At 58.0% G+C, this 21,286-nt stretch overlaps 1 protein-coding gene across 15 annotated transcripts in view; it reads right to left on the bottom strand.

Annotated features, from left to right (window-relative positions):
• Positions 1-21,286, bottom strand: part of MORN1 (MORN repeat containing 1) — a 61,385-nt gene that overhangs the window by 38,854 nt on the left and 1,245 nt on the right. For 4 of the 15 annotated variants that reach the window (XM_070254838.1, XM_014737700.3, XM_070254860.1 and 1 more), the window contains exons 2-8: positions 20,987-21,058; positions 19,829-19,927; positions 19,126-19,236; positions 17,745-17,835; positions 17,038-17,125; positions 5,607-5,703; positions 3,572-3,682 (exon numbers count right to left, since the gene is read on the bottom strand). In XM_070254838.1, the coding sequence (XP_070110939.1) occupies positions 3,572-3,682; positions 5,607-5,703; positions 17,038-17,125; positions 17,745-17,835; positions 19,126-19,236; positions 19,829-19,927; positions 20,987-21,058 (669 nt within the window). Of the gene's footprint in view, positions 1-3,571; positions 3,683-5,603; positions 5,704-17,037; positions 17,126-17,744; positions 17,836-19,125; positions 19,237-19,828; positions 19,928-20,986; positions 21,059-21,286 lie in introns of all 15 variants that reach the window. The other 11 variants (XM_023627611.2, XM_023627594.2, XM_023627641.2 and 8 more) reach the window with 6 other exon arrangements.

Below are 21,286 nucleotides of genomic sequence, written 5' to 3'. Positions count from 1 at the left end.
CTGCAGGCGGCCCAGTGTTTCGTCGGTTCGAATCCTGGGCGTGGACATGGCACTGCTCATCAAACCACGCTGAGGTGGCGTCCCACATGCCACAACTAGAATGACCCACAACTAAGAATATACAACTATGTACTGGGGGGCTTTGGGGAGAAAAAGCAAAAAATAAAATCTTAAAAAAAAAAAAAAAGAAACGGTAAGATAACTCACAAAATGGGAAAAAATATTTGCAAATCTGATATCTGATAAGGGATTTGTATCCAGAATATATAAAGAACTCAATAACTCACAATAAAAAGACAAGTGGGCAAAGGCTTTAAACAGACATTTCACCAAAGAAGATGCACAAATGGCCAACAAGTACATGAACAGATGCTCCACACACTAGTCACTAGGGAAACGCAAATCAGAGCCATGAGGAGATTCCATTTCACACTCTCCAGGCAGACTTTATCCCAAAGACAGACAATGACAAGTGCTGGCAAGGATGGGGAGCAATTAGAACCTCAGGGAATGGAAAATGGTGCAACCAATAGAAAGAAAACATCCAGACTGAAAAAGAAGAAGGAAAATTGCATTTATTTGTAGATGACGCGTAGATGATCATATACAGAAAATCCTAAGAAATCCTCAGAAAAACTAGTAGAACTAACAAGTTAGTTCAGCAAGGTCAAAGGACATAAGATCAATGCATAAAAATCAATTGCAGCCTAGCAATGTCTGAAATGAAGAAAGGGGAACAATTCTATTCATAATAGCACAAAAAAGAACAAATCAAAAAAACAAATTTATTAATGAACACATTGTAATTAAATAACTAATAATAAATTATTAATCATCTATTAATAAATTTAACAACAGAAGTGGGAGGTGTGCAGTCTGCAGATCACAAACCCTGCCGAGAGAAAGTGGGGGTGTCAGTAAACAGGGAGCCGTTTCACACTCATGAACTGGAACGCAGTCCGGCGGAAGCAGTTCTCCAGCCAGGGTCAATGGAGTTCCTAACAAAACCCCAGCAGGGTTTTCTTTTTTGCAGCAATTGTCAAGCTGATCCTAAAAAATTTATACTGTATGGAAATACAAAGGTCTCAGAGTAGCCAAAACAATTTTCAAAAAGAACAAAATTGGAGGAATCTCCAACTTCAGAACTTACTTTGAGGCTACAATGATCGAGACGCTGTGGTGGTGGTGCAAGGACAGACACTGAGAGCAACAGAGCCGAACTGAGAGTCCAGACATAAACCCTGACCCCACTGTCAGGGGATTTCTATCCAAAGTGCCAGGCATTTCAGTGGGGAAAGGACAGTCTTTTCAACACATGTGCTGGGACAATTGGACACCCACACACAAAAAGATGAATTTAGGTCTTTATCTTATCCACAAAAATTGACTCAAAATGGATCACAGACCTCAATGTACAAGCAAAATTTCTGGAAGGAAATTAGAGAAAATCTTTGTGAACTTGGGTTAGGCTAAGAATTCTTACATACATTACCAAAACTATGATCCATAAAAGAAAAAATTAACAGATTAGACTTCACCAAAATTAAAAACCTTTGCATTTCAAAACACAGCATCAAGAAAATGAAAAGATTGAACTAGCCCTGACGACCTAGTGGTCAAAGTTCAGTGCACTCTGCTTCGGCGGCCTGTGTTCTGTTCCCAGGCACTGAGCCACACCGCTCATCTACCAGTAGCCATGCTGTGGCAGCAGCTCACACAGAAGAACTAGAAAGACTTACAACTAGAGTATACAACCATGTACTGGGGACTTGGTGAGGAAAAAACAAAGAGAGGAAGATTGGCGACAGATGTTGGCTCAGGGCAAATCTTCCTCAGCCAAAAAAAAAAAAAAAAAAAGAAAGAAAGAAAGAAAAGATAAGCCACAGACTGAAAGAAAATATTTGCAAAGATGTATCTGATAAAGGACTTGTATCCAGAACACATAAAAAGCTCGTATAGCTCTAAGAAGACAAACAACCCAATTTAAAAAAATGGGTAAAATCTTTGAATAAATATTTCTCTAGAGAAGATATACACACGGCCAATAAGCACTCAAAAAGCCGCTCATCATCAATAGTCATTAGAGAAATGCAAATCAGAGCCACAAGGAGATGCCACTTGACACCCTCGGATGGTTGCTCCGGGGAGCACCAAGTGTTGGCGAGGACGTGCAGAAATCAGAACCCTGGGACATGCTCATGGGACCGTAAAATGGGGCAGCCACGCTGGCAAACAGTTTGGCAGTTTCTTTGAGGGTTTCAACATAAATCTACCATACGACCCAGCAATTCCACTTAGAGGTAGGGCCCTGAGAGAAGTGAACACATGTATTTACACAAAAACGTTCAAAGTAGCGCAGTTCACAGTAGCCAAAATGTGCAGACAACTCAGCTGTCCACTGCGGACGAAGGGGTCCACAGAATGCCATGTCTGGGTGTGCTGACTGCTATTGGTCAATAAAAAGGAAAGATGGACTGACACACCGCAACATGGCAAACCTCAAACACACTGCAGCTGAGAGAAGCCGAGCAAAAGGCCACCTGTGGCGGGAAACGTCCAGAAAAGGCAGATGCAGAGAAAGAAAGCGGATGCGTGGTTGCCTGGGGCGGGGGTGGGAGCCCGCTGGGAACCGGGGATCCTTCTGGGGTGAAGAAAATGTTTACAGGGACATTACCTATACATTACCTGGCTCAGAAGCCAGAGGTGTGATGTGGTGATGGCTGCCCGACTCTGTAAATTTGCTAAAAATCATTGAATCACTTAATACGGGTGAATTTTATGGTATGTAAATAGCACTGCAAAAAAATAAACCAGTTGTGACTAAATGTGTTTGATACGTGCTGCAAACCGAGGCTTCCTAATAAATGCTTGTTGAACTAAGGTGAGTTCATGCACATTAAGAATCTTGGGCATGCATTTACTAATGGGCAGTCCTGCTCCCGGAGATGGCACAGGTGACAGCGTGAGGGCCGCTGCACGCCGTGGACCTTCTGCCCTGCTGCCTTGGCCAGAATGTCCCTCTCTGCACCACAACCTCCGCTCACAGGGCAGGAAGGGCTTTGGGAAGTCAGCTGTCCACCCCTCTGCATCGCAGCAGGGCTGATTAGAGACCTAACAAGCAGCCCAGACGGGTGGGACTCTGTCCTCGCTCCACTGCCTGCGGAGGACAACGAGAAACTCTCCCCTCGCCAGGCCGTGACTGGCCCCACGCTGACGGGGCAGCGCTGCAGACAGGTGCCCGTGTTCTGCATTCTGTCAACTGCGTGACAACCACAGACACACGCATGCACACAAAGAGCACACGTGCTTGCACACGTGTTCACACACATGCAGGCGTGCTTGCACACATGAATGCATGCACATGGATGCTGCTTCCCTCCAGCTGGAGGGCTCACACGCCTGTTGTCCCTTCTGCCAAGGCTCTGGCACCAAGAACTTCTAAACAAAGTTACCACGGGGTGTCCGGGATGCCAGAGCCACATGTGGCATCTTGTCTGTGCTCTCCCGACTTCGGAACCTGACACCTGTTTATCATTCTGAAAAGTCCAGTCGTCATCTTGGAGTCACTTACTCTTGGCAACTTCTCCATCATCCTGCTGCAGCTGAACCTTCACAGAGAAGGAAGATCCCTGGGCCACATCCATCACCTCTGGACCCAAAATCACGATCCTTGTGGCTTGCGCTGGGAGAGAGCAGAGCGCGGCGTCAGCGGGTGGCTGGGCCGGCCGGCCACTTGCACCCCACGTGAGAGCCACGGGCGTGGACCCCACACCCCTACAGGCCCTTTCACGGTGATGAACGTGTACGCAGCTGCAAAGGCTGGCAAATCCCTGCAGGAGCCACCTGGCAGTCACAAAACCGAAAACGTGGCTCGCTCTGAGGGTCAGCTATGACTACTTAAAGGAATCCACTTCAGAACTGCCTTGATTACACCAAATAGACTGCAGACGTCCACCAAATGCTGCAGAGGCGGAAGTGGTACTCAGCAGTACTCAGGTCTGCACACAGCGGAATGTTCCAGCACGTCCTCCTGCTGGTCAGGACCCAGGTCCTGCATTCCCTGCGTCTGAGTCAGGGGCTTGGTGTGTGCTGGACGAGGCGCTGAGGCTGCCTGCCAGGGAGCTGGCCTGGCCAGGGCGGGTCTCCCTGCAGGCTGGCTGGCCAGCACCTCCTGGCGGTCAGGGCTGCCCCTGCTCCACTAGGACCTGCGGGGTTGTCCTCTAGGGTCTGAGCAGCTGGACACGGCATTATCGAACAGTACGGGCTTCCCCCGAGTCCCTGACTCCCCAGAAGTGATGACCTTGGCACAGCACAACTTAGGGTTTTAAGCAAATGCTGGGAAAAGCTCAGGAGGTCAGGCCACCTGGAGCTCTACCCATGACACGCCAGCCAGGAGGAAGCACCCATGGGAGCGTGTCCAGGGCCACAGGTGCTGGTGGGACTTCTGATGACTATGGGGCTGGAGGGCACCAGCTCACACGGGCACAGCCCTGCTCTGCTCCGGGGGGGCTGCCCGGCACTCAGCAGGGTAAAGCCAGAGGCCACCACGACTCAGGGAGTCGGGGGCGTGGCCTGAGCCCGTTGCGGGGAAGCGAGGCCACATCTCACGCCTCGCACCAGAGTCTTCCACACCCAGGGCTTCCGAGCGGCCCCCTCACTTGGCTGGGGTGGGATCTGAATTCCTTCCCAAGGTGAAGTTACTAAGACGCCCCCGGTGGACCAAGGGCTTGGCCTAATGCCAAGGGGCTGGGAAGGACCCAGAAGCCTCTCAAGCAGGCCTGGCCTGACCCAGGCTGCGGGTGGCCGTGGCACCCCGGGGGATGTGTTGTGCACTGTGAGTACCAAGACCCTGTCCCCGAGTGCCCCCAGCCTCCTCCCTTCCCAGGACCTGCGCCCACAGGAGGAGCCCCACTTGGCCCAGCAGGTGCCACAGATGCTGAGGGTTGTTATTAGCGCCCTGTGGCCTCTCCCCACCCAGGGGTCCTGGGGACCCACCCAAGGTACATGGCAGCTGCCTGGACCAAGCCTCTCAGGTGCACGGCCTGTCAGCAGCTGCACCCACAGACCTGGCACCAAGGTTCTTACCAGTGACCCATGTCCCTGGCCAGACTGACCCCTGGAGTGGCACCTTCATCCTGGAGCCTAATGGGAGGCCTCCCCAACGCCCAGGGGGCAATACAGGGAGGGGAGGCAGCCCCCCAGTAGAGGCCCATGCAGGCCACAGGCCACCTGTGGTCATGTCACAGTGCAAAGAGCTCAGGGTGGGGGTCAGATGGAGACCTCGTGGGGGCCCCAGACGCCCAGGACCCTGTACTGGGAGACCCCGTGGGTGGGAGACCCCCAAGGCTGGGAAGCCTCCTTGGAAGCAGGACCACTTGGGTCCAAGGTCTGACTGGGGCGTCTGCACATCATGAGCCCTTTGAAACCACGTCAGACCATGTTTTTCCTAAAAGGGGGTGGGATCTTAGCTTCCACTTCATCCTAGCCCCCCAACACCTCTTGGTCCAACACCTCCCAAGGTCACCTGGGAGAGAACACGGCCAGACCCAGACGTGTCCCTACCAGAGGACCTCACACGGCCAACGGGAAGGCCGGGGGACAACTACCTGCCGGGTGGCCATTGATCCACATTCCGCGGTAGACGACCCCCGAGCAGTGAGCCATGCTGCCCAGTCCACTGAAGACGTCGCTGTGCCACTGTCCCTGCAGAGAGAACCGTGTGGGCTCAGATGGGCTCGGCCACTGTGGGGGACGCGCGACGCCGGGGGCACTTCTGTCCCGCACAGCACGGCGGCCCCCAGGCTCCACGGGACCCTGGGACCAAGGCTGCTGGAAAACCATGCTGTCCTGAGGGTGACAAATTACGCTTTATTCGAAAGCAACCCAATTTGCTTCGCAAAACACACTCCCCTTTGAGTTTTTAGAAACCAGGAAGTTTGGGAACTATGGCACTTATGCAAAATGAAAACAAAACAGGGGCTCAAAAGGGCACACTTTTCAGCACAAAAGTCCTTTTAATACAAAAGACATTGCACTTGTGCAGAGAACATCACAAAAGAGGCCCACTTCTGCGCTGCGGTGTGGGCTGAGGGACGCGAGTGTTCCGAACACAGCCCGATAACGAAAAGGCCGATTAAGAACACAGTGTGAGCCCGCACAGCGCACCCGGGGACACCCGCTTGCTGCACAGCTGGCTCTGCCGCCCCAGAACAAGCCTCGTCTCCAAAGCGTGCACACGACCCGGCGGGAGAATAATGTGAAATGGCAGGAAATGCACTTTCCTGGAAAATTTCAAGATCCTGTCTTATTTGACTATGAATTACTCCTCTTGGAAGAAGGATCAGCCAAAGGCGCCTCTGGTTCCGCTCACTCTGCTGCAGGCGCTCGCTGGGCTCTGGCTCCCCTGCCCGGTGAGTGGGCCCAGGCCACCGGGCAGCTGGGGTTGGGCTGAGGTCAGGTGGCCTGGGCCTCTTCCCTGTGGAGGGCGCTGCCCGCAGGGGACCCCGGGCCCTGGGACTCACACCGCAGACTTGGGGAAGAAATGCAGGACACTAAGGGACGAGCAGCTGAGGCCAGAGCCCGAGAAGCCGCAGAACAAGTGAGCCCCACATGCTCGGGTCTGGGCTCCCGGTGATGGGGCCACCAGGGGCTCTCACAGGCCCTTGGGAGAGGCCACTTGGGGCTATATGGCAGACGTGGGAATGGCCCCTGAAGGCTGCAGCCCCAAAGAGCTCAGACACACCAAAATCTGGGGAAAAAGAGCTTTCCACAGGCTGTTTAGAACACATGGGCCCTGTGTACTATGGGCTGGGGAGCCAGGTCACAATAAGAGATGACAGCACCGCTGTCGCCCAGGCCGGGTCAGCTGCTGCCTGACCACAGCTCACCCTCCAGTCCAGGGGCACAGACAACAGACAGCCCTCAGGGGCGCCTGGCAACAGCGGTAAACAACAGCTCTTGGCTTCAGGGGGGGCCGGGCTGCCAGCAGGGGTGCCAGGTGGCCAGAGGAATAGCTGCCCCAACGGGGCCCTGGCTGTCCTGGAGCCTCAGGGCAGCCTCGTCCCTCCAGTCCCAAGACCCAGAGACTGAGTCAGTCTGACGACCAGCTCGTGCCTCCTGAGGCCGCGCGCCTCCTGCGTCCCCGATGCTCAGTGTTTAGCACGGCCGACACCATGGAGAGTGTCTTGACGTCCCCTAAGATGTGGCTCATATCTGCAGGTGACAAACCAGACCAAAGTGAAGGCACGGCTCCAAGATGTCACAGCAGATGAGAGGACCCACAGCCAATCCAGTGGGCCCTGTGCTGCCGTCCTAGGCTGAGGGGTGGGGAGGGGTACTGCCCCAGAGTCACCAGCTGACCATCCCTGGTGCCAGCACAGGCCTCTGAGCAACATCTGGGTGCTTAGGGCCTGCCACCAGAAAGGGGTTACTGTGCACGCACGTGTGTCATGGGTGTGTGTGTGTGTCTGCACGTGTGCACGCCTCTGTGTGCGTGTGTGTGCGAGAGTGTGTGGGGACATGTGCATGGTGGGGGCAGCAGGGCTCACTGGCCACAATAGGCATGGTGACCTGGAGGGGTGGGTGGCAGAGCAGGGGAGTCCTGAGCTGAGCTGGGCTGCTGTCCCTGAGTTGGGGCAGCGACAGCCGGGAGGCGTGTGGGGCACGCTAACATGGGCACCAGAGCTTTGCCCAGCTTGAGCCCCAGTTCCTCTGTTTGCTGGGAGCCGGTGGTGACGCTCATCGGTGAGGAAGTCGCTGGAATGCTCCCCTTACTGGGAAGACCATTCCCCCCACGATGCCATCCTAGACCAGTTTCAATTCAGGAAACGGGGCTCACGGTCCATCAAATGCAAACCACACAAGAGCCGAACTGAATCCATCACCCCAACCCACCTCCCCCGTTAGCCTAGAATGCACACCCTTCTCCAAGGCTTCAGGCTACGTGCCGGCAGCTGGGGGCGCAGAGTGAGTGTGGCTCAGTCCCTGGGCCCGGGCATCTACAGATGGTCTAACAGGACATGCTCAGGCCCCAAAGAAAGCTGGGCAGAGAGTTGTGACCGCAGGGAAGGGCGGCCACCTCTGGGAGCAAACACCGACATGTGGGGCTGCGCTGCTCTGGCCCCTTCCCTGTGCCCACCCCCCCAGCAGGGGTTGCCCCTCGCTGTGCCCTGGGCAAGCGTGCCACCTGCCCTCGCAGCTGCAGTCCTGGTTCCTGCCCCTGTGCAGGTGTGCGGGGGTTGCCCCATCCTGGGGTGGACTCGAGGCCCCGGGCCGGGCCACGTGCCGAGGCCGCTCAGGGGCAGGTGCGAGATGCGATTCAAGATGCTGGAAATCGGCTCCGGAGCTCAGTCTGCACCGCCCGCCAGCAGCCGCGGGGGCCGCACCCTGTTGTGCGCCAGCACTCGGGACCGTCTCAGCCTCCCTGTGGCGGCTCTCCACCTCGTGACTGCAAATGCTCCCGCCACATGCAAAGTCCTGAGGCACCAGATCAGCACTCCCGGCCTTTCCCTTCCCTTCCTGGTTGTGGTCACGTCCACGTCAGATCTCGTGGCAGGGATGTGGCGGGGGCAGGAGCCACATGTCCACAGGGGCGGACGGGCTCGTGATAAACTCTGGCTCCATCAGAACAAGGTGGGGGCTCGGGTACCTCAGGCTGAGAGACTGCACACAACACAGTGGCCACCAGGCCCGTCGGCCAGGTGGGGTCACACGCAGTAATGGCCGTTTCTCCTTTCTGTTCACCCTCCCCGTCCTCTCGGTCCTCTATAAAGCACCAGCGGGGGCTTCCAGAAAGAGGGCCGGGCTGTGGGATGGGCCCGGGAAGAAGACCAGGAGGGCGGCGGAGCACCCGAGCCTCGGGGGCACAGCCTGCGGGCACAGGCTTCCGTGCCAGCCGAGGAGAAGCTGCGCAGTCACCGAGTGTGCACACTGGCTGTAAACACGCCTGTGACATAGCTCCCAGTGTGAACACCGTCTGTGGCTTGCGCAGCCGCTGTCCAGAGCCCACAGCCCCCAGCATTCAGCTCGGTTGGTGACGACGGGCCCCCGAAAATCGCGCTCCCGGAATCTGAGTCCACACCACAGCTCCAGGCGAGCCGGATGTTCGCCGCTTTAGTGCAGAACTCAACCAGGACAAACACGTTCCAGTGAGCAATGCAACTAACCCGACAGTGTAGAATCCTTCCCAGTTAATGCTCTGAATCACACATCCGGACATGCCACCCTTTTGCAGGTAGCTGACACGCACCCAAAGTGTGAACAAACATATATTAATGTGCTGGCACCCGGGGGGGTCAGGGGGCTCCTCACCACAGAGACCGAGGACACAGCTGACACCAACCCCCGGGGCACATACACCTGCTGTCGGTGCCTTCCACTGCTCTCCCTCCTCCTCCCTGCCAGGCGAGGACCTGTGCTTGGCAGGCACGACTCGGGAAGGAGGCGATGAAGACGGGGCCAGCGCGGGAAGGGTCACGCCACAAATACAGCAAGACTAAGGGGAACGGGGGGGTCCAGCCTCAGGATGTGGTCCTGCAGAACGACAGTCAGGCGCACCTTGTCACCCTGCGGTTGCTGGAGCAGCCCCAGGACCCTGAGGGGAACGCTGTGGGCGGGCAGCACAGCCCGGCCTCTCCATCCTGGCCGGGCTCAGGGACGTGGCCGAGCACACGCAGCTCCCAGATTGGGACCCATGCACTCATGGCTTCTTCGACGACACTTCGGTTCCCTGGGCGCAGGCGCCAGGTGGCAGGACAAGGGCACCGGGCTCCTTCAGTGGTTTCCGCACGACAAACGAGTTTGAATAAATTGTGAGAATTAAGCACTTGACTCTCCTCTCACTTCAGGAAGCACTTTCCAGTTAATTGACACTATTTTTCCTTCATTGGAATTGTTTCTGCAGCTGTGGTGCCCTGCTCGCGTTCTCGGGGGCTCCCAGGCACACATGGAACCTCCACCCCGGCCAGAACCCCTCTCCCCTGGGCCCGGCTCGCCCAGCGTCTGCCCGGACAGTATCCACAGTCTGGAGGAGGTAGCGCTCCCCGCCACTGCCAAACCTCAGACCTGAAGGTGGCGAGGACTTCCTCTGAGGTCATGGGCTCCAAGACCAGGTGGGGGGTCTGGGGTCAGGTCACAGGTGAGGACATGGTCCAGGGTCACCTGCCTGGGCCCTGAGACTGTCCAGGGGGCCAAGGTCTCCAGCTTGCAAGGGAGCCTGCCGGGGCAGCCGTGGCCACCCGTGCCAGTGTGCTGGTGGCGTCGGTGGGGCGCTGTACCCATCAGTCTTTTCAGATGTAAGTTCCCTCGCTTCTGAGTTAACGGCAGTGTCCACGGTGTGTCGTTTGACCTCTTTGACCCGGGCCATACACTCCTTGGATTTCACAGTGTGAACTGTGATGAGTTTTGCGGATGCAAATACACACTGCCCTCATGCGTCCGGTTCTAACACCCAAACTTCACAGGGAACATGGGGCTGCGGCAGCCCAGACGCCTCCTCCCATGTATGCTCGAACCAGCTCAGATGCCTCTCATGGTCTTTCTGTGTTCACTGCAGGCTGGAGTCACTGCCCACATTCCTGGACTGTGACCTTCTGGCCTGAGGATGGTGGCACAGGGACAGAAGGTTGCTGGCACTCCCGCCGACACACAGGTGAGGGGGGTGCTGGGAGCTGCCGGCAGGTGAAGACGTGCATAAGGCCAGCCACCTGCTTTGTGCAGCAAGCAGGTGTGCCAACCAGCAGGCCTCCCTCTGGGAAAGCCAACAAGAGAAACGCAGCCAAGGCGCACGGAGCAGCGCCCAGGGACGGCCCGGAAACTGGCAGCTGCTGGTGGGACCACACCGCAGCCACACAGGGAGGGAATGCTCTGATGTGCAAACACACGCTGTGGCTCCCTAATGGCTCGGGCCGGCTTCCCTTCCACCAGGTGTGCTGCTCGCTTCCACAGCACACGTGGTTCCCAGGCTCCATCGAGGACTCCCTGAATGATGCCACTCTCTGGGGAGGGTGTCACTGAGCTGTGGCCACGTCCTCGGGAGAAGCCGGTGAGCTCGCTGGCACTGAGTCCAGCAGAACTCAAGCCAGGAACATGGGGAGCGATTCCCACAGACACAGGAGGGCAGCAGAGGCGGGAGACGCTCTTGGGACCTGAGAGGAACCGGTCACGACCACTGGCCACCAAGCCTGGCTGTGCAGTTTCCATCACTAGAGAAGGGGAAACTCTTTTGGCTTCGGGATATGTTGTTTTTATTGTCTGACGGAAGATGCTACCACATACTTATTTCCAGGAATAAATTTTTTCTAGGACCAATTCTTTAAAGGTTCAGAATAAAGCTCTGCATCAAGGAACACGGGGGACAAGGGGGCAGAGACGGTTTGCAAAAGGTGCACCTGCTGCTGGGGGAGAATCCACCGCTGACCGGACACCGGACACGGAGGGGATCCTCTGGAGGCCCCGAGCCTCGTAACTGCCAACTCTCCTGGAGCTTCTCCTCCCGGTCGGCACAGTCTTGTGGGAGTGGGGCTGGGACGATGTGAGGGGCGGCTGGGGGCCCTCTGACGTGAGAACACCCTCAGAGACTGTTTCCTAGTCTTTCCAGAAAAAATAAAATTACCTCAAAAATAAATAAAAAGCAGATGGCTGGCAGGTCTGCGGTGATGGGGTGCCCAGGGCCGCCTTCTGGAGGCGACGGGGCAAAGAGGGTGGGGATCTGAGGACGCGCCGTGGCCTGGCCTCGGGGGGAGGAGATCACAGGAAGAGGAATCGCACCAAACCTACCTGCACCAGGACGTTTCACAGGTCCTGGCTGCGACACCATGCTGTCACAGAAGAAAGGGAGCGGAAGTCAGTGCTGGCGGCCCCGCCAGGGAAATGCCGAACAGAAGGGAGCGCGAGGAGCCCCCGCAGCAGCGGTCCGGCACAGGAGCGGAGCCCAGGCCGCTCTCCCTGCGCTGCCTGTGTGGCTGGTGGGGGATGAGGCTTGCCGCTTAACTACTTTTATTGTTATGAGGCTAACACCCATTAGGACGGCTCTTTTTTCAAAACAAACAGAAAATAGCGGCCGGCCTGGTGGCATAGTGGTTAAGTTTGTGCACTCTGCTTTGGTGGCCCGGGGTTCGCTGGTTCAGATCCTGGGCGCAGGCCTACGTATGGTAGCTCATCAAGCCATGCTGTGGTGGCGTCCCACACACAAAATAGAGGAAGACTGGCAGAGATGTTAACACACGGCCAATCTTGCTCACCAAACAAACAAACAAAATAACAAGTGCTGGCGAGGAGATGGAAATCAGGACCCTGGTGTGCTCTGGTGGGAATGTAAACGGGGCAGCCGCTGTGGAACACAGTGTGTCGGTTCCTCAAAAATTAAGAATAGAATTACCATGTGACCCAGCAATTCCACTTCTGGGTACAGATCCAGAATTAAAGCAGGGTCTCGAAGAGACATGTGCACCCACGTTCACAGCAGCATCGTTCACAGCAGCTAAGACGTGGAAGCGACACAAGTCCATCGCAGGACAAATGGACAAGTGAAATGTGGCCCGTCCACACGAGGCGCTGCTGCTCAGTCCTCAACAGGAAGGGAATTCTGACGCCTGCTGCAACGTGGACGGACCTTGAGGACACTGCACTGAGGGACATAAGCCAGTGACACAAGGACAAACACTTGTGGTTCTACTCACAGGAGGCCCCTGGAGGAGTCAAATCCACAGAGACAGAAAGGAGGACGGAGGGGGCCAGGGGCTGGGGTGGGCAGGGAGCGAGTGTTCAATGGGGACAGAGTTTCAGTCGGGGAAGATGAGAAAGTTCTGGATGTGGACGGTGGTGAAGGTTGCCCAACAACGGGAATGTGCTCAATGCCAGTGAACCATACACTTAATGATCAAAATGGCAAATTTTAGGTTATGTGTATTTTACAATAACTTTGTTTTTATAAGAGGGCTAAATATTCGCTTCCTGAAAGCACAGAGAAGGGCACCTCCCGGGGGCCGGGCCTTGGGTGTGGCGCCCCACTCCCCCTGGGGGCTCCTGTTTCCCAGGTGATCCTTCTCGCCAGGGGTTGGGTGGAGGAGGTGTCCCCACACGCGGAGAGGCCGGTGCTGAGTGGCAGCAGCAGAAGGCGGTACTCGCCCTGCGTCCACACCGAGCCTGGGGAGCCCCTCCACCTGCTGTTGGCCAGGCCGGGCGACAGGCTGCGAATCGTTTTTCTTGGGCAAACGGCTGTGTGAGCGTCTCCAGCTGCTGTGAAGCGTGGGGTCTGCAGCAGCGAGCGTGTGCTGTCTGAGGTCGTCCCGTGGGCACAGTCCTGACCCCAAGACGACCCTCCAACCCCAAGGCTGCTCCCTCCCCACGCCGGGCCAGCTGGCCACACAGCCTGGAACAGCCTCACCACCGCTCCCCTGGGCGCAGCTCTCTCTGTCACCGTGTCCACACCCGCCTAGAAGTCGTTTGTGAAAGGCGGCTGGAGGGACCGAGGAATTCAGTAACTGACCCGGCGCCGGCCCTCCCTCCCAGACCTGTGCGCCAAGCTTGGGTCTTCTGGTCACCGTCTGTGAGCAGGTGAGAGCGGCTGCTCCAGTCCAGCCGTCGCTTGCTGACCAGGCCCGAGTGCCCGCGACAGGGGCCTGGGGCTGCCCACACAGGACACTCCACGGGCAGTGTTCCAGCTGGGCCACCAACACAACGGAGGGGCAGTGTGTGCAGGCAGTGTTCAGGGCCCCTGGGGGTCCACAGCCCGGAAGGAGACCAGTTGAGGTGGTCCGAGGTCCTCGGAGCACAAGAGGCTCGAGAGGTTGGGGCATCGCCGAGCGACACGGGCTGAAGGTGGACGGTGTTTGAACCCTGGGGAGGCGTGACTGGGAGACCAGGCCTCCGCGACAGGAGGGACACCAGCCCATCTGAGGCACCCGGGGTGGACGAAACCGCTGCCTCCCTCGCGGGCCGTGGGGATCCCAGCGTCTGTAGGTTGGGCCAGCGTGGCTGTGGCCCCGAGGGGGCGATTGGCCAGGCTTTCGGAGGAGGCAGGCTGGCTGCAGGAACTGCAGCCTGGGGCGTTTCTCCAGCTGCCAATCAGTGACTCGGAGCACAGCATCTCAGCTCCTGAGCAGCAGAAGCCCCCCATGCGGCCGGCAGGCGGCTCTTTGTGGGCCGGGCTGCCCCCTGGTGGAGTGCGGCGGGTGGGCGGTGGGCCTGAGTCGGCCTGGCGCGTGGAGTGCCGTCCCCAGTCCCGTCCCTTCTGGGCTGAGCCACAATTTGCAGGGGAGGCCCGAGTGGGGCCCAGCAGTGCCCAGGCCACCGATGGGCACTGACCCAGTCACTGGGCAGCCACCGCCCCGCCACGAGGCCCTGGAGGCGGCCAGGGGGCCGAGGGACAGGACAGCCTCTGGGTGGGGCCGTGTGGGGGCAGAGGCTGTCCCGTTCTCTGGAAGAACGTGAAGCTCCCTCGGCCAGCCCTGCCCGCCGGCACTCCCACGCTGACCGAGAATCCCATGGGCCCAAGGTCAGAACCGGGTTCAGGCTGCTTGGCTGCTCCTGGGTTGGGAGGCCTCCCCAGTGCCTCGGTTTCCTCGTCTATAAAATGGCCAAAGGGCACTTCCCTCAGGAGCCTTGAGAGACCCAGCAAGGCAACACGTGAAGAGCTGAGGCTGGTGCTGGCACCCAGGACTCGAGCCCAGCGCCGCAGGGAGCGATCCTCGTGTGTGACCAGAAGCTGCCTCCCTGAGTGCATCCTGGACACCTTGGGCCGCTCCAGCATGGCAGGGTGGGTGCGGGAGGAGGAAGCCTTGCTCTCCTCCCCTGATGCTCCCGAGGGTTGAGGAGAATGAGCGGTGGTGCCGTGGCTGCCCCCAGAGGCTGGTCCCACTGGGGTGGGTGATGTGCCCTCGGGGAGAGATGCAGCTTCTGCCGGCTCACAGCAGCATTTGCAAATGGGTTCAGCAAGGCGGGCGCAATGGGCACGCAGACCGAGGACACTGCCAGTGGCCAACAGCCTTGACCGGGGCTGTAGCCCCAGGAGGGGCCTGGCCACGGGGTCACCCAAGAAGAGCTGGGTCTCACCAGCAGGGAAGGCGACCGTGTGGGGTTCCTGCGCCCCAGGCCCCATGTCCAAGCACAGCTGTCAGGGCTTCGCAGGCCAGGCGAGACTCCCTGCCCACTAACGCTCCACCACCCCCTCGAGCCGCTCCAGGTCAACAAGGGCCCTGCGCCAGTCACCACTTCCTCACCTCTCAGCCCCAAAGCCACGCTTCTCCGCCCGGGGTTGTGCTGCTGAGCGGCACCCTGAGAGGTTTCTCTCTGCGGCTGGGGCGCACTGCAGAGGACGCAGTGGGGCCCTGTGGGGACGGGCCTCCCCTGGGACAGGTGTGTCCACTCCTAACTCATAAGGTTCAGGTGGCGGAGGACCCACTGATGCTGTCTCTGCACCCAGGCTGGCTTCCTGCAGACCAGCCGCGGCCGCTGGCACCTAGGAACCTCCTGTGCCCAGCGCGGCCCCAACACGCTGTGTCTCTGCGGGGTCTGACTGGGAGGGCTGGGCTCATCCTGTCCCTGGGTCCACTCTTTCCAAGTCTTCGCTCTAACTTGCATGTGAGAAACCTGGTGGGTATGTGAATTCAACCGACTTCGTAATTCCACAACCCACACAGTTACATCTTGCTTCAGTCCTGTGCACGTAAGAAATGAGGGGTCCTTTGGGGGCCGCCGTGGGGTCTCTGCTTCTCTGGCTGTGACATGAGCAGAGAGTTCAGAGACCTGAGCTTGTCGTTTTCTCGCGTAAGTGCTCCAGGACACTCAGGAGGCCAGCCCACCACTGTCCCTGTGGTTGTCACTCCCGTCCCAACAGCCACGTGCAGCAAGGCCCTTGACTCAGTCGGCACATCACAACCAACACTCAGTGTCACAACACAACCTGTCACTCAGGAGGCCACTGGTATTATGGAGTCACGTTTCCAAGGAGCTCAGCCCCCAGCCAGGCCCAGGGACACACCAAGCCCATCCCCGAGTGCCATCAGTGGGGGAGTCTCCTGGGCCACTTCTGTATTTGCTCTTTTCATGATTCTGCTTTTACACTTTGTAGTGTTCACCACCCTTCACTAGTTAACAATCTTCACATTAGTCACTAGGGTTGCTCCTGTCTCCTGACTGGATGCTGGTACAGGCACCACCATCCATCCATCTGACGCTCGTGCCAAAACCCAGGAGTCATCGTCGCCTCCTGCCTTCACCTTGACGACATCCAATCTGTTAACAAGTCCGGAAGTCCGGCATCTTTACCTCCAAACCACCCTGAATTTGCCCTCTGCACCCCGTGCGGGCTGCCATCACCTCTGCTGACGACTGCAGACCCTCCCAACACGTGCCTGGGGACCGTTCAAACACAGAGATCGGACCACCGTTCCTGCCAGCGCTTCCGAGAGCTTAGAGTGAGGCTCCGACCCGCCGGCCGTGGCTCCAGGGCCTGGAATGGGGCGCCGCCTTCCCCTCCATACCCTGCTCCAGCCAGCGGGCAGTTCCCCGGCTGGGCATACAGGCCAGCATCCAGTAAAAAAAAGGAATGATGGATTCCGGGAGCCTGAAAAGGTCTCCCCGTCTGCCTGGATCTCTCCCACCCGCCGTGTAGCACCTGAAGGCCCACCATCAAGCCCCCGACATGTAACACCTGCCATGACGACTCGGGGACGGGCACGGAGCCTGGCTCGTGTGGAGAGGAGGGGCTGCGGGGGGCACCTGGGCGCAAGGGTGTTTCTCATCAAAAATGCTCCACCGGTCGGTGTGGCATCCCCCGAGGAGCGGGAGGCATCGCCTCGTTCCTGCGGTGGCATGAGGGTCCCGAGGACCTTGCAGGGACCAGACAGCACGAAGTGGTACTGGCCGGGGCCCTTGACCTCTTCACGCTTCAGTTTTCTCATCAGCGAAATGCGAGTAGTCGCCATCCCAGCCTCGCAGGTCATGAAGAGCAGCCCCTGAGCTGTCCCCTGAGATCACCCGGGGCAGAGCAAGCGCCCCAGAAGCCCCCCGAGTCTGGGTCCCGCAGGTCCCTGGTACCTCGTAGGTGGAGCCGTCGGCCTGGCAGAGCACCCCGTGCCCCTGACGCTGGTCCCGGACCCAGTCACCGTCATACTTGTCACCGTTCCTGAGGGACAAACACAGAGGCTGCTCTCAGGCCGGGGGAGGCCAGGTGGTGGCGCTGACTCAGACCGGCTCCTCCGACCGGGGCTCAGCACGCGCCACCGGGGCCGAGGCAAAAATAGGCCCTGAGCAGATGGCCGCGGAGAGGCAGGAGGGCTTGGCGCTTGGCAGGGGGCGATGACAGGAGCCCGGTCCTGACGCCGCCAGCCGCCAGGCCCCGCTCGCCAGGCCCCCAGGGGTGCAGGATTTGACAACAGAGAAAAAGGGGAAGCGGGCCTGTAAATTTGAACGGCAGGATTTGGCAGAGAAACGGCCCCAGGGGCCAAGACAGGCTTGGGTGCTCAGCAGCACGCCCAGGGAGAAGGCCTTTGTGCACTGACAAGCCCGCCAGCGCCACCTGCCCGAGGTATTCACTAGGGGACCGACGTCTTTTCCACCAAGCACACAAATAACCAACTTCAGCAACTAAGCCAGAAAGTACAGAATCACACCCAAAACACACCCTACTGTGCCGACCAGGCATCGGAGGATGAGAGGCGGGTGTGGGCAGGTGAGGAGCAGACATGGTGCGGCCGTGGGGCTGGTGTGGGGCGGGCGAGGGAGGCACACTCACTGACACTCACAGAAAGACCATCTGCCCCCGGCCATGCCGCTTGTTGCTGTGGAAGGCCCCACGGTACACTTGTCCGTCCTGGTCCACCAGGCACCCATGTCCTAGGGAAGGAGCGAGAGCCGAGTGCCACCTCGTGTCCCCATTGCACAGGCCCTCCTCCCGGGAAGGGGTTTGCGGGCCCCGCCAGGAGGAGGAGGGTGGTGAGTTTGGGAGAAGGCCGGGGTCGGTGCCCCGCAGGAGCCAAGTGGCCCTTCAAGGCTGGCTCCAGGGGGTCCCTCGGCACCGTCCAGCGCTGCCCGGAATGGGAATGACAAATTTGATTTGGGACAGTGCCGGCTGCCAGCACACCAGTGGAAGTGGCTCCAGGGTTCAGCTCTCAAAGGTCCTGAGTGATGGTGGGAGGGGGCCATTTAAGGGGCCCCTTACACCCTAACATTCGAGACTGTGCAGCCGGGACAGCGATGCTGTGCAGTCAAACTGTTTGCAGGTGCATGAGTTCACAGCGAGAACGGCCGTGCTGGGCCTCGAATGATCTACCCAAAGGGCCAGAGGACACACTCGTGAGGCTGAGGCTTCATTAAACTCTGCGGTATTTTCAGGTTTTGGACAATTCGGAAGAGTGAGCGTATTTCTGCTTCCTGTGTGAGCAGACCCCAGAAGCACAAAGGAAAGCTGCGTCCGCCATCGGATGTGTGGTGACTGGTCTGCTCGCTTCCTGGCAGTGGCTGGTCTCCCAGGAGCAGTGAGCATCTGGTCTCTGGGCCAAGGTGACAGCTCGCCTGCTCCTCCCCCCCGGCCCACCCCATTCTTCCCCCCAGGAATGTGGCCTCCTGACTCGCTTTGTCCAGCAGAATGTGGAAGAAGTGACCAAGCAGAGGCCTCAAGAGGACCTATAGCTTCTCGCCCCCCGGAAGCTCCCAGGCTGAGGGTGAGCACCCTGGGGACCGCCAGCCCTGGTTGAGGCGCCATGATGGCAACCATATTGGTGACCCTATGAGAGGCCAGAAGACCAGCCCAGCCAAGCCCAGGCCAGGCTGCTGACCCCCAGGATCATGAGCAAATTACAAAATGGCGGTTGTTTGGAGCCGCTAGGTTTTGGGGGGCTTGTTATGCAGCAGTGGCTCACTGATGCACGACCCATGTCACAGGCCCAGCCCCGCATGAACTGAACTGTACCAGATTCTCCCCTCCTTTCCCCCCTCCAGAGTCAGATGGGCTGGGGCAGTGGTTCCCGGACCTGAGTGGGCATCAGGCTCCCTGGTCAAGTGCAGATCCCTGAGCCCATCCAGACTCCCTGAATCGGAGCCTCGGGGAGGGGTGCTAGTCTCCAGGTTCCCCACGCAGCGCCCGGCATGCAGCCCACACTCAGCGACTTCTTGTGGAAACCACACCTTCTCTCATGCCATGGGAGAGCTCCCCTTCGTAACGCCCGCCGGCCTTGTATGTCATGATGCCGCGTCCTTGAGGCTCTCCCAAGACAAACTGGCCAGAATAGGTGTTCCCTGGTGCACATGCGGGGGGGTGGAGAAACGGCGTTCAGGCTTAGAGCCATTTCCCGAACCCCTGCGGGATCACAGTTAGTCCCTGCCCATCCCCTGACCGGTGGTGGCAGCTAGTGCCTTTTCAGATGAGGGTGTCCCTCTCTCTTATTGTTACTTTGGTTAATGGGAAAACACGCCTAGGTGGCTCTGGGCCTGGCCTCCTGCAGACTCCAGGGGTGTGCAAGTCCCTCCCGCACAGCCGTGTGGTGCAGCTTCCAGCCGACGGCAGCCGCCTCTGTGGGCATCGATTTGCCTGAGGGCAAAGGCCCCTCTGGGTCAGAGTCTGGGGTGAGCCTTCTCTCTACTGAGAACCAACGACCACGCTTGCCCATGAGCGTCTGGGGTTCTGGAGACAGCCCCTGGCTGACCTGTGGGCAGCACCACTGTCCCCCTGCCCTGGCTAGCATGCTGCGGTTACCAGATACCTCAGGGAAACCGGGGGTCCCCAGTTTACAGATAGAAGCGCCTTTTGCATCCAGAAGGAGGGACCAGCTTACACCAGGGACAGTTTACGGGAAAGAAAGTACACCTGTCATCCGTCTCCAGAGCTAACCTGACGAGGCCCAGAGCCGGCAGCCTTCTCCCATGATCTCCCCGTCCACAAACTGGCCTTCGTAATAACTTCCATCTTTAAACACCAGCTTCCCATGACCTGGTAAAGGAAATCAGATCCTGGTCGGGAGTGATCACCAACGCCTGCATGTGGCTGGGCTCATTTCTCAGAAAGAATAGCTGGGCTTCAAGGCTCTCAGGTCTTTGTGTTTGGCTCCATCTCTCGTCCAACGTGCTCTCTGCAAACTCACCCGTGAACACACTTATCAATAAAAACGTTCTTGAAACATGACTGAGCGCCCTGCTGTCTCAGCCAGAGGAACTGCAGAACTATCAAAAGCACAGAGAAGACCCCATCTCCCCAACCTGCTCAGAGGGACACTACGGTCACCTCACCTCCCTCAGCACAGGGGCAGATGGAGAGAGTCTGTGGACACAGGATGACACTGAAGAATACATTTCACAAAGGAGGAGCCACTCTGTCCAGGCCAGGCTCTGACAAGAGTCTCAGAAAGCAGCCTTCATACTTGGGCTGGAGGCGCAGAATCAGAGATCTCAGCATAAAACTGAGAAAGATTTGTGTGGCAAAAACACTGTCAGTCAAAAGGTTAAAAATATACAAAATAATGGCAGCCAACAGATACAAAAAGAGCTCATATGAGAAAATACCCAAAGGCCAATCCTCCAGCAGAAATGAGGATATGAGCAGGCAGAGGTAAAACCATGTGAGCATGAACTTTGGAAAGTTTGGACCTGCCCCTGGGGACCCTGGGCGACAAGCACTTGATAGGTCTCTCCTCTGCTGCTTAGGTTTTCTACAAAAGTAGGGAGTCTCTTTATCATCAGAAATAAACCTCTGAGGCAGTTTCCACTTTGGCAAAGAGGAACTAAAACCCCAGGGAGGATGCCAAGTTGCAGCTTCCCTGCCCACAGTGCCCCAAGGCCGGTGAGAAGGCAGCAAGCCGAGGGCCCTCCAGGACACCAGGGTAGCTTGTCCAGCGAGCTCCAGTGATGCAGGAAGTGGCTTTGCATTGGCACGAATAGCATGAGGGCCCAGTGCCACTGGCACCGGGGCCACCAGCCTGCCCGAGCTCCCTGAGGAGATGGGCTGTCAGCCACGAGGCAGCGGCTGCGGGAGGAGGCCACAGACGTCTCTTACCATGTTTCTTCCCTCCTTTCCACTCTCCTTCATATCGAAAGAAAGAGTTTGGGTAGATGTAGACGCCGTAACCTGAGTATTAAAAAGAAGATGCACAGGTGAGCGTGTCACACAGGAGACCTGGCTGACAAGCACCAAGCACTCAGGAGGGGCACTGAGGGAGAGCAGGCAGCTCCCAGGGCCTCTCATGGTGTCTGGGTGCCTCATGTCCAGTGAACTCCCCAACACTGCTGCCCAAAGGTTCAGTCTGGGGGTCACGACTTTTCCTCTTTACTGTCCATCAATCTGCTTGTTCATTTG

This window comes from Equus caballus, chromosome 2 (genome assembly GCF_041296265.1).
Source record: "Equus caballus isolate H_3958 breed thoroughbred chromosome 2, TB-T2T, whole genome shotgun sequence".
Taxonomy (NCBI): domain Eukaryota; kingdom Metazoa; phylum Chordata; class Mammalia; order Perissodactyla; family Equidae; genus Equus; species Equus caballus.
Note: the sequence above shows the minus strand (reverse complement) of the source record. Positions and strands in the feature narration are given on the sequence as shown.